Consider the following 15,139-nt stretch of genomic DNA (forward strand, 5'->3'; position numbering starts at 1 on the left):
ATATTGATCTATTCTAAGTGACATTTTATCTCAAAGAAATAAAAAGATAGTCGATATTTCTTTGTCAACTGAAAATAAAATATTTCAATCCGTTCAAAACCACTTGAAATTATTTTTCTCAATTAGAAACGAAGGCTTTGAAGTGATATAATCGATAAGACAAAAAATTATCTAAAATTTGACGATAGAATAAATAGTTTCGTTCTATTTTTTCTCTAATTAAACTTTAAATACCATGAACAAAGAAAATTGTTTTCATTTTTATTTTTTTAAATAAAATAAATTTAAATTTAATAAATTAAAATTGCAATTTTAAATAAAAGAAACTTGTTCTCTTCACTGATGATTCGAAACCTATTAGAAATTTTAAAAAAATAAAGAAAAACACGACTTGAATATATTTATAATAATAAAGTTTCATTCAAGATTTCTTTTTTTTTTTAACATAAAGTCATCCACACGCTTTATTATTTATTAAATTTATCAAAACACAAATGAATGCAAACAAAAAGTCAAGAAAACACTGTAGCCTTCCATAAACAAATCTAGAAAAACTAACCAAACGATATATACCACCAATGGTGCAGATCAACTAAACCCAAGACGAGCATTTAAAAACATTTTCTGCCCGAGTTGAGTTGTGCGTCAACATGTTTTTCACAACAGATACCTTATTGCTCCACACAGTCTTTTAAAATGGGAATCAATTTTAGTTTATCTCATTATTTTTACTGTAAATCCCCAAGTTTACTTAAAATTACAATTCTTCTTTTCTTTTTTCTGTTTTAGCCTGGAGGATTTATGGAGGAACCCATTCCATACAGGATAATCCAGGACATTTATCCTGTAGCCCGATGGGACTCCTGTGGGCGATACTGCATCCGGGTAGTGATTCCCGATGGATCCTTGCTCTTCCAGGTGCTTTTTATAAGATAATGTTTATAAATATTTTATTTCTTTCGTTCTTTATCCCATCAAATCCCAATTGTTGGAAGTGATAATAACGTTTCCGAGAATTTATATGTCGCAACCTTATTTGCGTGTTTTAGTGTGTAAATGGATTACCGCTTGATTGTGTACATTTGCGAAAAGTATTTCATTATGGCGTTCGAAATTAATGGAAATCTTTTGTTTCATTTATAATCTCATAATGCGCTTAAAGATAATGCATAAATGGCAAATTTAGATACGAGCTTGATAATCCTTTAGCAGGAAATTAAAATAAATGGATTTGAATTATTGAGTTGTTTGATTCTCGAACTAATTGAAAAGAATTCTTTTTATACCAATAATGAAATTTAGTAACAAGTATATGCACTTTCATATTTGATGACGACTTATTATTTTGAAGAATATTACATTATCTGTCTCTCTTATTGAAAGCTTCTAATTTAATGTCAAAAATGCTTATTATTCTATTTACAATCATATAGAGAATTTAAATTATTTTGCCTTTTGAAAGTGTTATAATTGATCATCACAGTTTTGAAAATGATGTAATTGATATTAACTTAAAAGTTTCAAGTCAGGACTAAATAAAATATGGAAAAAGATATTCCAAGCAAGCTCAAATAATTTCCGTCGAGTGATCAAATACTTATTTGGTTCAGTTTTATCCTTTTGCCATTCGATAATTCTGGACGCATCTGGTCAATAGTCTGGTTCAAATTGTTCAGATGACTACTATGTTTAATTGAATCAATTGTTTGATCCGGTAGCTGCATCTTGTATAAAACATAGTCCTGCCAATTCAGTCATTAAAGTCCCGAAAGTGTTATAGTTAAAAGGCAAATATTACACCAATAGCTATAATTAAAGAAAATATTTAATACATTTCCAAATACTGCATACTTTTATTTCCTGATATAATCTCCATACACCTCGTGATACTTATTGCAATGTGATACTAGTTTAAAATTTCTTTCATCGTATTGCTGTTTGTCTGATTGTTTGAAATATCCCAAAATGGTGTTCTACAAATCTCCCATCAAATATTTTTAAAAAAATCGAATAACTGAAAATCTAAAGGTTATGCATTTAGATTATAGAGAATAAGACATTCGAATCGAGCTCCAACAACTTCCGTCGTGTGATCAATGACACATCTGTTTCAGTTTATCTGTTTACGATTAGATAATTCTGGACGCATCTGGACAGTAGTTTGGTTCAAATTGTTCAGATGACTGCTATATTCAATTGAACCAATTGTTTGATCCGGCAGCTGTAGCTTGTATATACAATAAGACCTTGCTAAACCAATTAGTAAAGCTTCGAGGGCGGTAAAGGTAAAAGTCAAATATTATACAAGTTATAATTCAAGAAAATACTTAATATATATCTAAAAAAAAGCATACTTTTATTTGTTTCCTGATATAATCCCTTAAACCTTGAGACACCTATTGAGATACTAGAGCAAACATTCTTTTATGGTACTACTGATTGTCAAATTGTTTGAAATGAAGTTCCAGAATGACGTTTTGCAAATCCTGCTTGTAAAAAAAAGAGTCCCAGCCAAAAAACTTTATAAAGGTTCCGAATCCAAGGGCATTTATCTAGACCATAAGGTGGCTCTGAAAGATCCTCCTTGGTCTTCTCTTTCCTTTTTTGGGGGTCATCCTTCAGATCCTTTCACTCATCTTTAAATTTTTGGCCCCAAACATTGACTTCCTTTTGGTTGAAAGAGTTTGGCTTTTACCTTGGCAATTATCTTGAAATCTGGGGTGAATTTCCATATGATCAACTAGTTTGGTTTACAAACGTCTACCAACTGTTTGCTAGCCGAACTTACATTCTTTCTTAAATAACATTCTTTCTACAAACTTTTTTGAAACTTTTAATATTCTTAGACACGTTATGTCTTTTGCTTCCAAGGAGCTCAATTACGTCTTAACAAAACGATATTTCAGTCTAACTTAGCACACTTCTAAAAGTATCAAGTGACTCAGTTCTAGATAATATAGCTCATGCGTGCTTTCTATAATAACTTTTTGTACTTATATTATCAGAGAGTCTCTGTATGTGATTTCTCGGAAAGAATGTTGATCGTGCATGGCAGTTAATTCGAATAATTTCATGAGTCTGTTCCCTCATTATTATTGCAGATAATTCTTTTCTCATTGCAAGCTATAATCCTTTCCAAAAATGAAAAGTTTTTGAGCAATAAGTAATAGAAATGAAGCTCATTGAAAGTTTCTCTTATTATCTCATACGTTAAGGAGGCTACTAAGTTCAAATTACATTAAATGCTAAGTGATTAAATTCCATAATTCTAATTACTGCAATTTGTTAAAAAAAAACCTTTCGTATATACCATAGAACTCTGAGAAAACATGGCTTCTTAAGTAGCACAGCATGTTGCACAATATTGCACATTATTGTTAGATATTATATGATATTAGTCAATATTCCACAATATTATAAAATATTATGAATATTGATGAATGTCGTACAATATTGTACAATATTTGTGAACTCTGAGAAAACATGGCTTCTTAAGTAGCACAGCATGTTGCACAATATTGCACAGTATTGTTCGATATTAGATGATATTAATCAATATTCCACAATATTATAAAATATTCGAATATCGATCAATGTCATACAATATTGTACAGTATTTGTGTGCTACTAGGGTTTGACTATTCTTGCAACTTCTTTTGATGGATTTTTAGTCAAAGTTTGAAATTCGACGCGTTAATGGAATCCTGCGAATCTGCTATTTTTATTTCAGAAATATGTGCGATCATTGAAGTAAGTTTTTGCTGTTTTGCATTTTCTTTATTGATTTAAAAAAATAATGTTGATGCAATCAATATCATAATTTGCTCATTCGATAAGCAATAAAAAACACTTCGTAGAAAGAAGTTTTGATTAGGAACTACCATTCTTATGAAAAAATACTTCCCTCTAAGCTAACTTCTTTGCAAAGACAGCTACAACTGAAATGTGTTGAAAATAAAAGCAGAAAGTTTTAAAGAAAGGAACAACATGTCATTAGGTAAAAGAAAGAGATGTAAACTTCCCAAAATGATAAATATGCTAGAATTACAAGGTTTAATTGGGAGATTTTCCAGAAATTTCAAGTTTGGAGTATTCTACCATATTTGCGCGGACCGCGAAGATGCAATGAACTGAATGGGAAACTGACTTCTTGATTTGATATATAAATTTCATTTGTTTTTTTATTTATATATTGTTTCTGCATTTTTATATCACAAATGTAAATATTTCAATTGGAATATTGGCAATTTCATTTATTTTAATTTCAGGCCATTCAGCTAATTTCTTGGTCATTTTATGTTGTTTTCATTTTTTATTGATCACATTGATTCCATTTCACTTTAAATAAATATTGTTTCAAATAGTTGCACTTTACTAGTTTACAGTCTAACTTTAATAATTAACCTTTCAGAAATTTATATTTTATACTAGTGCATCTGAGAAATAGGCGCTACCTTTCATGTTGGTATCGAGGATGCGCTCGCTGAAGCATTAATTTGGTCTTCATCAACAACGGAGGCCAACAGAGATGTTTGAACAATAATTCGTGGAAATGAAATCCATGTAAAGTTATTTCTTATTCGTCTTGAACATCAAAGAGAGTGCCAAAGTCAAATCGCATCAAATTTCATGAATCCTACACTTCTGATCTCTTTGTCATTTCATTAGAAGCAATTCGTTGATTAATTGCAAACAATGTTTTAATTTGATTGCCCTCAAACACGAACTCCAACCTGTTTGTTGTCGGTCTTAAAACGAGAGACTGACTCCATCTGAATTTCAGAAATCATTTATGCACTGTTTGTTGGCTAAATCCAACGTCTTTGTAAAGAGAACAAACATATGTTTCTAAAGACTTCAAAAGCTGTTCTTGTCTTTGAGGTCGGGAATAAAAAGGCACTAAATGTCGAAAACTAAGCTTTTGAATATCCATGATTATAATGGCTCTAAACAAACTCATTTAACTTAATGTTGATGGTGAATAGACACGAAGCTGGAAAAACCATCGTTTTCAGAAAATATCTCATTTCAAATGTTGACCACGACAAATCAGCGTTTCTGCATTGGTTAGCATTCCTGCAAAGCTATAATAAAGCGGCAGACACTTTCCAAACAACCCATGAGATTTATGGGCGGTGACCTAAATATCTTGTCCCATTCAGACATTTTTTAATATATATATATACAGATCGTCCATTTTTCTTTTGTTGTAGGGAGATTTGTTGTTGAGCAAGTTATCTTGAGAGGCTTTATAGGTGAAGTCATCAACAAAAAAGGGATACTTCTGTAACGTTTTTATTTATAGTCGTATCTTCACAAAATTGATGTCGATGGAAATGGCTCTAGGGAACAGGTTTAATCCAACCAGCAAACTTATTAACCGAGTTAATTAACATATGTAATTAATAGCTATCTCGAAATTTTTCCATTACGGAAATCGAAACTTTTAGCTGAATCGATTTATCAACTTGTAATTAACTTCTAATAAATTTTTTATAAAATTCTGATGATCTTTACTAAATTGGTGTCGATGAAAATGGCTCGAGTGGACAGATTTATTCAAACCAACAAATTGATTAACCGAGTTAATTAACAAGGCTAATTAATGACAATCTAGAAATTTTTCCATTGCAGAAATCGAGATTTTTAGCTGAATCGATTTATCAGCTTCTAATTAACTTCTAAATAAAATTTTTATGACATTCTGATGATTTTCATTCAATTGGCATCGATGAAAATGGCTCCAGGGCACAGGCTTATTCAAACCAATAAAGTGATTAACAGAGTTAATTAACATGGTTAATTAATGACTGTCTCGAAATGTTTCCATTACTGAAATCGAGACTTTTAGCTGAATCATTTATCAGCTTGTAATTAACTTCTAAATAAAATTTTATGGAATTTTGATGACTTTCACTAAATTGGTATCGATGAAAATGGATCGAGAGGACAGGTTTATTCCAACCAAAAAACTGATTAACTGAGTTAATCAACGTGATTAATTAATAACCATCTCAAAATTTTTCCATTACGAAAATCGAGAGTTTTAGCTGAATCGACTTATCAGCTTGTAATTAATTTCTAAATAAAATTTTATGAAATTCTGATAATAATTTCGAAAGTCATAGGGGTTTGAAAAATGAAGGTTTCAATCTTAAATGAAATGTATGCACTTGATATCTTAGAAACTATTATATATTTTTCAAAGCTTTTTTGTCTCACTAAAAGATAATTATAATTTTTCTTTAAGTCACGAAATAAACGCATAAATAACACAAATTTAATATTTTCTATGAATTTTTAAGCATGAAGGTGGAAAAAAAAGTGAATAGTAACATAATAAAATTTTTTCAAGGGTGCAAATCTGACATGGTAAAATGTTTGAATTCAAGAATTTATACCCATAACTCAAATATTTTTTGAAATATAGACAGAAATTGTAAAATTCCCGCAGTCGATTTGGAACGTCCACTTTTTAAGGGACTGTATATTAAATTTATTTATATTTATAGATATACTCTTCACGAAGCACAAGTTTCAATGGCCATTATAATATCGCAGTTAGACAAATAATAAATTTATTTTCAGGCCAAGCGATTTTAATTTATTTTAATGAATATTTTCTTTCATTCAGACGATTTAAAATTTGCTTACTGTACAGATTTGGTGTAGGAATATTTAATTAACTTTTTCTCATTACCTGCATTATTAAAAAGCTGAATGGTTATGCTGCGCCAAACGTATGGTGAATATATGAACATATGGTAATGTAAAATTACAGTGAAAAAAAAGTTCGAAATTAAGCCTAATTCGTTTTCAAAAATGATTAAGTATTTAAAAGCAAGTGGCACACGATAAAACTAATCATATATGATGTACAAAAGCCAGTTGATTGTAAAAAAAGAAAGACATTAGAGTGAGGATTTTCTCCCACTAGATCGTTAAGAGATAAAATCGTTGTACGATCGACGTTGGAAGTTAAAAACTTGGCACTCAGTTAAAATACGCACACTGAATAGTATGTTTGGCACTCACTACAAAGTTTCACCAAAAAGTAAATACTTATGCGTAAAACGTGTATGTCCGATACGAAGACGAGTCAGTATAACGTCCTAACTGAGGCACTAGGCCATTTGCTAAGTGTGGGTTTAAAGCTGTGATTTACTTAATATATGGTACCAGGTAATTTGTCTCTTTTTAGGTGGAGTTTTCAAAAAAAAAAAAAAAAATTAAGTATATCTCAAAATCTACTTCGAATTATGGAACGAAATTTGATACACATACATAAGAACGTTTAGTGAAGAATTATTAAAAAATCTTGATTCCTATAATGGAAAAATTTCGAGATAGTAGTTACTGTTAATTAACTCGGTTAATCAGTTTGTCTATCTCAACAAACCTGTCCTTTTAATCCATTTCCATCAATACCAATTTTGTGAAGAGCGAGCGACAATAAACATGTTCCAGAGGTGTCCTTTTTGTTCTTGTTGTTGTTGACGACTTTTCCATAGAATATTTCCCGTGTAGGAATTTATGAATCATTACCTTAGAGTTAAGACTGTATTCAACTATATGTTATGAATTTTTGTGTGAAAAAAATAGATGGTGTTTTGCAGCAGAGAACAAGTTTTCTGTTCTTTTGGAACATTCTTTCTCCACTTTGTAGATTCAGAACTTTATACAAAGTGGACCATTACAATTTCAAATTAATAATGGCCTTACTTTTAATTTTTTTTCTATAATAAACTTTAATACATTGTGATTAAGACCACTTATTGTGGACTTAATCACAGCATATGTTTAATGGACATGTGTTAACAACTTCATATTCTTCTTTCTGCGGTAGGATGGAATCCCTACCACAAAATGAAAGGTAAAATGCTGGCATATTCTATAATAGCGGTTGCTGAGCTGTGGTTGGTAATCAGTTTTTGGTTTCATCGTTGCTGGATCTTGAATGTATACGTATCCTTGCAAAATTTGTAAAAATGTGGTCTTCACTTCAAATCTTCATCAAGATATATGATAGCAACACGACAAAAAATGATCTATTATGTAAGCAAATGACTCGTACTGATTAACAAGTAATGGAGACCAAAATACTCTGAAACGTGTGAATTGTCCTCATTACAAAAACACTGCTTTTATGCGCTTATTATATTGGATTATATGCTTTTTTTTTCACTTTTGTAAATATTCATTAATAAATGTTTTTATTTAGCCCATAAATATTCATTAATAAATGTTTAAATGTTAGCCCATAAAAACATCATTTTGAAAGAGTGTGTGTTGTATGTCTCTGAAAAAAAATCTACTGAGGATGAAATGGGTCGGAATTTTTAAAATTTGGGGAATCCCTGTCCTAGACAATGCACGTTTTAAAATTTTGATCCTCGGATTTTTTTTTTTCCTTTTAGCATTTAGAGATAAGACTTCAAACATCGTACTTCAGTACTGCAACACCGAACCGACTTTATTATGATAAGAATTTAACAAAATATAGAAAAAAAAATATGATTTTGCATTTAGCGATTCAGTTATTGTAAGAATTAAAGTATTTTTTTGAAATGAAAATGAGGAATAAGTGGTTTGAAAATAGAGTTAGCTTTTGAAGCTATTTTAAGGTTTTTATTCCCTTATTTTTAAATTTTTAATTTCCTTTAAATAAATGTTATTCAACTATATGAATTCCAGACACTGAATCGATTACAGAAATCGGTCGGTCGCGACACTTAATCACTCAAAGGGTTTGTGAGATCCTTTGAAATTAGTAAAGAAAAAATGATTAAAAAATGTGTTTGTTGAAACATTTATTATTATTATTTTACAGAAATAGCATGTTAGAAGGAACTTCCTTTTGTTTATCTTTGGATAATGCTTTCCTAATGATAAACAAAACTTTTTCCTTTTAAAACACTTTTCTTTTTTTTTCCATTAAAAAATCCATTTCTTGTCTCAAAAACATTTTTACTCACGATTGGGGTCATGAAATAAGGTCAGAAATGGATTCCATTTTAAAATTTTTTCTTTGAAACATTTAAGAAAAATTTGACTGTAAATCTTTTTACTAGTGAAATATTTTTAAAGCATTTTAAAAATGTTTAATTCTTTTTTTTACCAATTTATAAATAAAATATTTAAGGGATAAAATTAAATGTTTGTTGACATAAAATGAATAATAGTAAGATAATTAAGAACTTAATTTATGCTTTGTATTTACAAAATAAAAAGCTTATTTAGAAGCTAAAAGAATAATACAACGGCTAATAGATAAATAAAATAAAGTCTTTTAATTAAATATAGATTTAAAAAATTAATTTGTTTAAATAAATAAATAGCTATTTGTACCAAGATTCCCTTCACACAATTTTTTTTAAAAAAAAGCAAGCCTTGTAATGTTAATGAAAATTAGGAAATATAATTCTAAACGTAAAATAGGCAGCATCAACCATATTCATTTTAAAGATCTCATAAAGCAGAAAATTCTAGACGTACATAATTCTAGATGTATTTACAAAATAAAAAGCATATGTCGAAGCAAAAAAGAATAATACAAACACAAATAGAAAAATAGAACAAAGCCCTTTACTTAAATGTAGATTTAAAAATTTAATTTGATGTAATAAATAAATAGCAATCAGTACCAATATTCTTTCCACACAAAATTTTAAAAAAATATCAAACCCAGTTATGTTAATGAAAATCATAAGATATAATTCTAAGCGAAAAATAGAAAGCAGCAATTTTTATTTGAAAAAAATTCATAATCAAAATTCTAGACACAAATGCTGAGCAAACTGAATTTTGATACTTTTTATATAAAAGTTTATTTAATGCATGCTACGCATTTAAAAATATTATTAAAAAATACAAAAATGCATATAATGTCTATTGTTTTCAATTATTTATTAATATGTGTGTATTAATACATTTTAATGAAGTGTAATTAACCAATTTATTTCTGGAATGGAAATTATTATAGTAATATATATCTAAAAATTTAATTTTTTTAAACAGAAAATTAATAATTACTTTACTTGCTAATTACTTTGTTTACTGATTAATTTTGTTTGTTTACTGAAAATTTCAGGTTTCCAATTGTTACATGAGAGAGCAATGGTTGCATTCCTTGCTGTGGAAGGTAAAGAATTATTTCTCATTAAGTTTTTTTTATTATTATTTTACTTGATTTGTTTTATGTGTGTGTTAAAATTGAATTTTGTAATCAATTTTTTATTCAATTCTTAATTTGTTAGAATTTGAAATTTTTTAAGTTTGCATATTTTTGATCACAGTGTCTTGATATATTTGGAACTTAATTATGAGTTAGCATAATAAATTTGATTAAATTTGATGCATAAATGTGGTGCCATCTGATAGTAAATTTGGTAAATCTGATTTCAATATTCCATAATATTTATAATAAAAAAGAGAATAAATCCAAGAATAAAAGTAAAAAACAATTAATTTCTTTTTACTTTTAAACACACTGAAAAAGTTGTTTTTAAAATTTGTTTCATCAAATTATTTTCAATTAATGATTTGCTGTCATTTTATGGATAATAGTCATACTCTTATCAAAACAATTTATATATATTTTTTAGAAATGACAGTTAAAAATGATATTTAAAAATCGATAACTTAATTACGTAAATTGGAAGTAAAATGTAAAAATTAACAATTTTTTTATTAATTTCAATGTTTATGAAGGAAAATATTTTAACTCAAATATTTTTCTCTCTAAATTTCGATCGTTAGGAAAAAAGAAATTAAAAATAATTTTGATTGTGATCCAATTATGTCACATTAAAAGATTATCTTGTTTAAATTCCTGAAGCTAATTATGTTTTATTTCTGGCAAAAACAATTTAAACCCAAGGACATTATATTTTCTTTCATTTCGCCTTGTGTAAATATTTTCTTAGTTTTCAAATGTAGTAAATGTATAATTCCTAGCGATTGTTCTTTTTTGATAATCGTCAGAGACTTAGAAAGTTTTATCATGTCATAGTTTTATAATGTACAAATGAAAAGGGAAGTAAATATTTTTTCTAACCCGTACGAAAATACATTATTACTTTTTTTTCTGTCTTAATTTGAAACTAATTAATCACTAATGGTGCTTCTGTTACATTGTTTTCTTCATCAAATAAAGAGTAAGCGTTTGTATTTTTATAAAATTATTTTTGAAAATTTGTATTTCTGACAAGCTGTGTTATTTATGAATAAGTCAAAGGTACACGGATGCTGTCATTCGGTTTCTATGGTAATACTTTAGTCAGCAAAAGTGTTATTTTTTAAAACTTTTTTACTTATTTAAAAATAGAGGTTGTATGTTTACTTTCAATTTATAGTGGTGAGAATAGAATATTATTTTCGTACTCTTTTTTTTCACTGAATTGGGTCATTATTTTATACATACTTATAATTTTTGGATCAAGATTATGTACCAAATCTTATTTATCTAACCTATTTTTTTAAATTATTATATTCACTTGCATACATTTACATGATAGTAAATTAGTTTGCTGATTTAAGATATATTTAAAAATAAAGTTTGCGTATTCAGCTATAATTCTTATGATAAATTCATGTGCTAAATTTCATTCTTTACTCTCTTAGACGAAGTGAAAAAAAAAAAAAACTCCCGTAGATTGATTTCATCTAAAATTTGATTCAGTTTTACAATCAAAATTGTAAAGGCCATAATATTAACTTCATTTGTCTAACTAAATTAATTTTTTGTTGACCGTTTTCAGAAGCCTGCAAAGAGCACAAAAATTTAATGGGGAAAAAAAAATTGATTTCAAAATTTCATAATATTTATAATGCAGAATATAAATAGACACTACAAAGTAAAAAAAAAAAAGGTTAATTTTTTATTAATTTATATTTTATATTTACATACTAAGGAAAAGCTGCTTTTAGAAACTGTTCATATTAAAATTAATTTCAAAATGCGACTTCTTGTTTGAAAATTTGGTTCTGAATTATTAGGGGATTTCAATATTTTCTTTCTCTCTCTCTCTCTCTCTCTCTGGACCAACAAAAAAATAGAAAGAAAGAAACATATTGTTTAAATGATAGCCATGCATGAATTAACATGATTCAGTTGCCTAGGTATAAAACTCAGCAGATTTTTGATTAAGCAATTGCCTTGAGGGTTTCCAAAAGCAATTGAAATTACAATGCCAAAATTGTAATTTCTGGTTTGAGGATATCCACAAGCAGGCCAATCAAAATTGTAGATTCTATATATGAATTATAAAATATTAAGACTTCAGTACATGTGTTTATTGAATTATCAAAATTATTACTAAATAAATAAAAATGGAATAGTTACTTAATTTTTAATATATTGAAATATAACTGTACATTTAACTACATCTGTTAAATTCTACTTTATAGTTAATATAAATTTGCATTTATTGCATTTTCTTATAATGTATAATAACACTTAAATGTTTTTGTTTATAAAAAGGAAATCATTATCACATTATTTTGGCTATTTTTTTCACAATATATAGATTTAAAAATGTAAATAAAAAACATATGTATTTTTCATAAAATGCAAAATATTACATATCATTTTAAAGAGAATTTAATGCTAATTTCAGTACAAAAAGGAAAATTCAAATATTTGCAATACTAAAAAGTTATTCTTAATTTAATAACAAACACAGTGATGAAGTGGATTGCAATTTATAACTTTCCTGACAAATCACTGTTCTTGTTGTGGTAACCAATCAAATGTTAATAACTGCTAGCAGAAGCTGTCATCATGTTTAAAGGCGGAACAAGTCCTTATTGGGCTTTTTTCTGTAAAAGGAGGACTTTTTTTTATGTAATCAAATTGGAAGTTAGAATTTTTTTAAACATTTTAATATATAGTTGGAATTTTTGTAAATATTTCTTATATTTATTCAAGAAGCAATGACATTAAATTAAAGAATAGATTGGATATCTAGAAAGAGAACTAATATTATTGTGTTACATGATTGCGGTTTTTCTAATGCTGAAATTGCAAGACAAGTGGGTGGTTCAGTGACTACATCTGGAGTCCGAACGCTTTGTTTACGATATCAAAAGACAAATTCAATAATAAAAAAAAAAGCAAGAAATGGCTGAAAAAGGTGCACCGCATTTATTGATGACTGAAAAATAAAAAGACTATGTTTCCAAGATAGAAGAATGTCATCAGCGACCATCAGAAGTCAATTGAATGATGCTGGCATTTATGTCAGTTCAAGAACAATCAGGAAAAGATTATTAGAGTTCAACGAAAAAATTTACAGCATTGTATAAAAAGATTACAGTGGACCGACTACAGTGGAAGATTTAATTAGCCAGATGATCAGTGGTTACAAGTTATACGGAGTGATGAAACAATTTTTGTTATTTGGTAGCGATGGCGAAAATAGGTAAGGCATAGAATAGGCGAAGAGCTACATCGCGACTGTATCCAGGCAACTATGAAGAACTCAATTAGTGTAATGATTTGGTCATGCATGTCAGCAGAAGATATTGGTCTCTTTCGTGTTATCGATGGGACATTAAATGCAAGAAAATACATTGACACTATTCTAGAGCTAAAACTTACACCTTCCATCAGTGATCTCTTTCCCAACCACGCATCATTTATTTTTCAGCAGGATTCGGCTCCTTGCCATACAGCAAAAATATCGAAAGTGTGATTTAGTACAAAGAGAATTGAATTGTTATCATGTCCAGAAAAGAATTGTGACTACAAATTATTGAGAATTTATGGTACCGTTTGAAAACTCTTGTACATATGAAGCGTTCATCAAATAAAAGAGGATTAATTGAGGCTATAATTGTTTCCTGGCATCATGCAATAACGAAGGAAGAGCTTAAAAATCTCATAAGCTCAATGAAACATCAGTGGGAAGCTGTATTAAAAAATAAAGGCTACCCTTCTAAGTACTGATAACTCACTGTAGTCATCAGCATCTAATGTATCTCGATAATTATTGACGTCATCTTTTTTTATATTAGAATTTTGCTTTTGGTATTGAAATTAGCATTAAATTCTCTTTAAAATGATATATAAGAGCCTGCATTTTATGAAACGTTACATTTTCTATGAGGATGCAAAGTTAGAAAACATAAAAATTTTCAAAAGTGTCCATAATTTTGGCCACCACCGTATATCCCTATATCCATTAATTTTGGTGTCAAAATTGCAAACCAAATTTCAGTTATCTTACTTCATTTAATTTAATACTCGTGTTGACCTTGGGCAAGGGCAACGGAGGGATCACTTTCACTCGCCACGTGGAACTGATGGCGCATCATTTTTACACAGCTTCAGTTGAATTACTTAAACAGAAAGTGGAATTAGATCAGGAAATAAGTGAATGAAATTACTAAGGGCTAAATTAAGATAAAGCTTTGGAAATTAATTCGGTTTAAATTAAGAGCTTAAAATATCATTACAATTCTCCCCCCCCCCACCGCAAGACGTGGAAGTATGTCGGGGCCCTTTGACACACAACCATACCTTAAAGTGGTTCTGAGTAAGTTTAATTTAAAAGTATTTTGAAAGTGACACCTAACTTTCCCTTGTCTTTACATTAATACAGAAATCCCATTCATCATTTTATATTAGAAGCATAAAAAGACTTATATTTGTGAAAATATTATCTAAAAACCTTAATAATCAACAGTAATAACAAAATATTAATAAATTAAACAGTATATTGCACAAAGTTATTTTGACTATTTTTCTGTAAAAACTGAATTGTTGAACTTAATTTAATGAAAACAGTCTATGGTATATTTGCCTATATTATTCTTAAGTGCTAGGAAATCTGACTCAACAAAATTATTAAATTAGAAATAAAATATTAAATTATCAAATATAATATCAATATTGTTATAATTTCACCTGAATGAAATAACAGTATAGTTATGATTTTCAATAAAGTATTTTAGCTGTAAATAAAAACACAAGATTCAAAACTTCAGGTAAAAAACTTGGATATGAAAATAATACTTGCAAAATTTCATTTATCTTATTCCTTGTTTGTGCATCCATGTTTTTCCCTACTAATTGTCTGTTCTGTTCATATGTTTTTCTTAACTGACTGTTTTCTGCTCATGTGTTTTTTTTTACTGT

At 28.4% G+C, this 15,139-nt stretch overlaps 1 protein-coding gene across 1 annotated transcript in view; it reads left to right on the forward strand.

The window, feature by feature from the left end:
• The window catches only part of LOC129988474 (C-Maf-inducing protein-like), a 113,890-nt gene that overhangs the window by 35,785 nt on the left and 62,966 nt on the right, over nt 1–15,139 (forward strand). The window contains exons 2-3 of the mRNA XM_056096708.1: nt 790–918; nt 10,091–10,141. Coding sequence (XP_055952683.1) covers nt 790–918; nt 10,091–10,141 — 180 coding nt within the window. The remainder of the gene's footprint in view (nt 1–789; nt 919–10,090; nt 10,142–15,139) is intronic.

The sequence above is a fragment of the Argiope bruennichi genome, chromosome 10, assembly GCF_947563725.1.
Source record: "Argiope bruennichi chromosome 10, qqArgBrue1.1, whole genome shotgun sequence".
NCBI classification, from domain to species: Eukaryota; Metazoa; Arthropoda; class Arachnida; order Araneae; family Araneidae; genus Argiope; species Argiope bruennichi.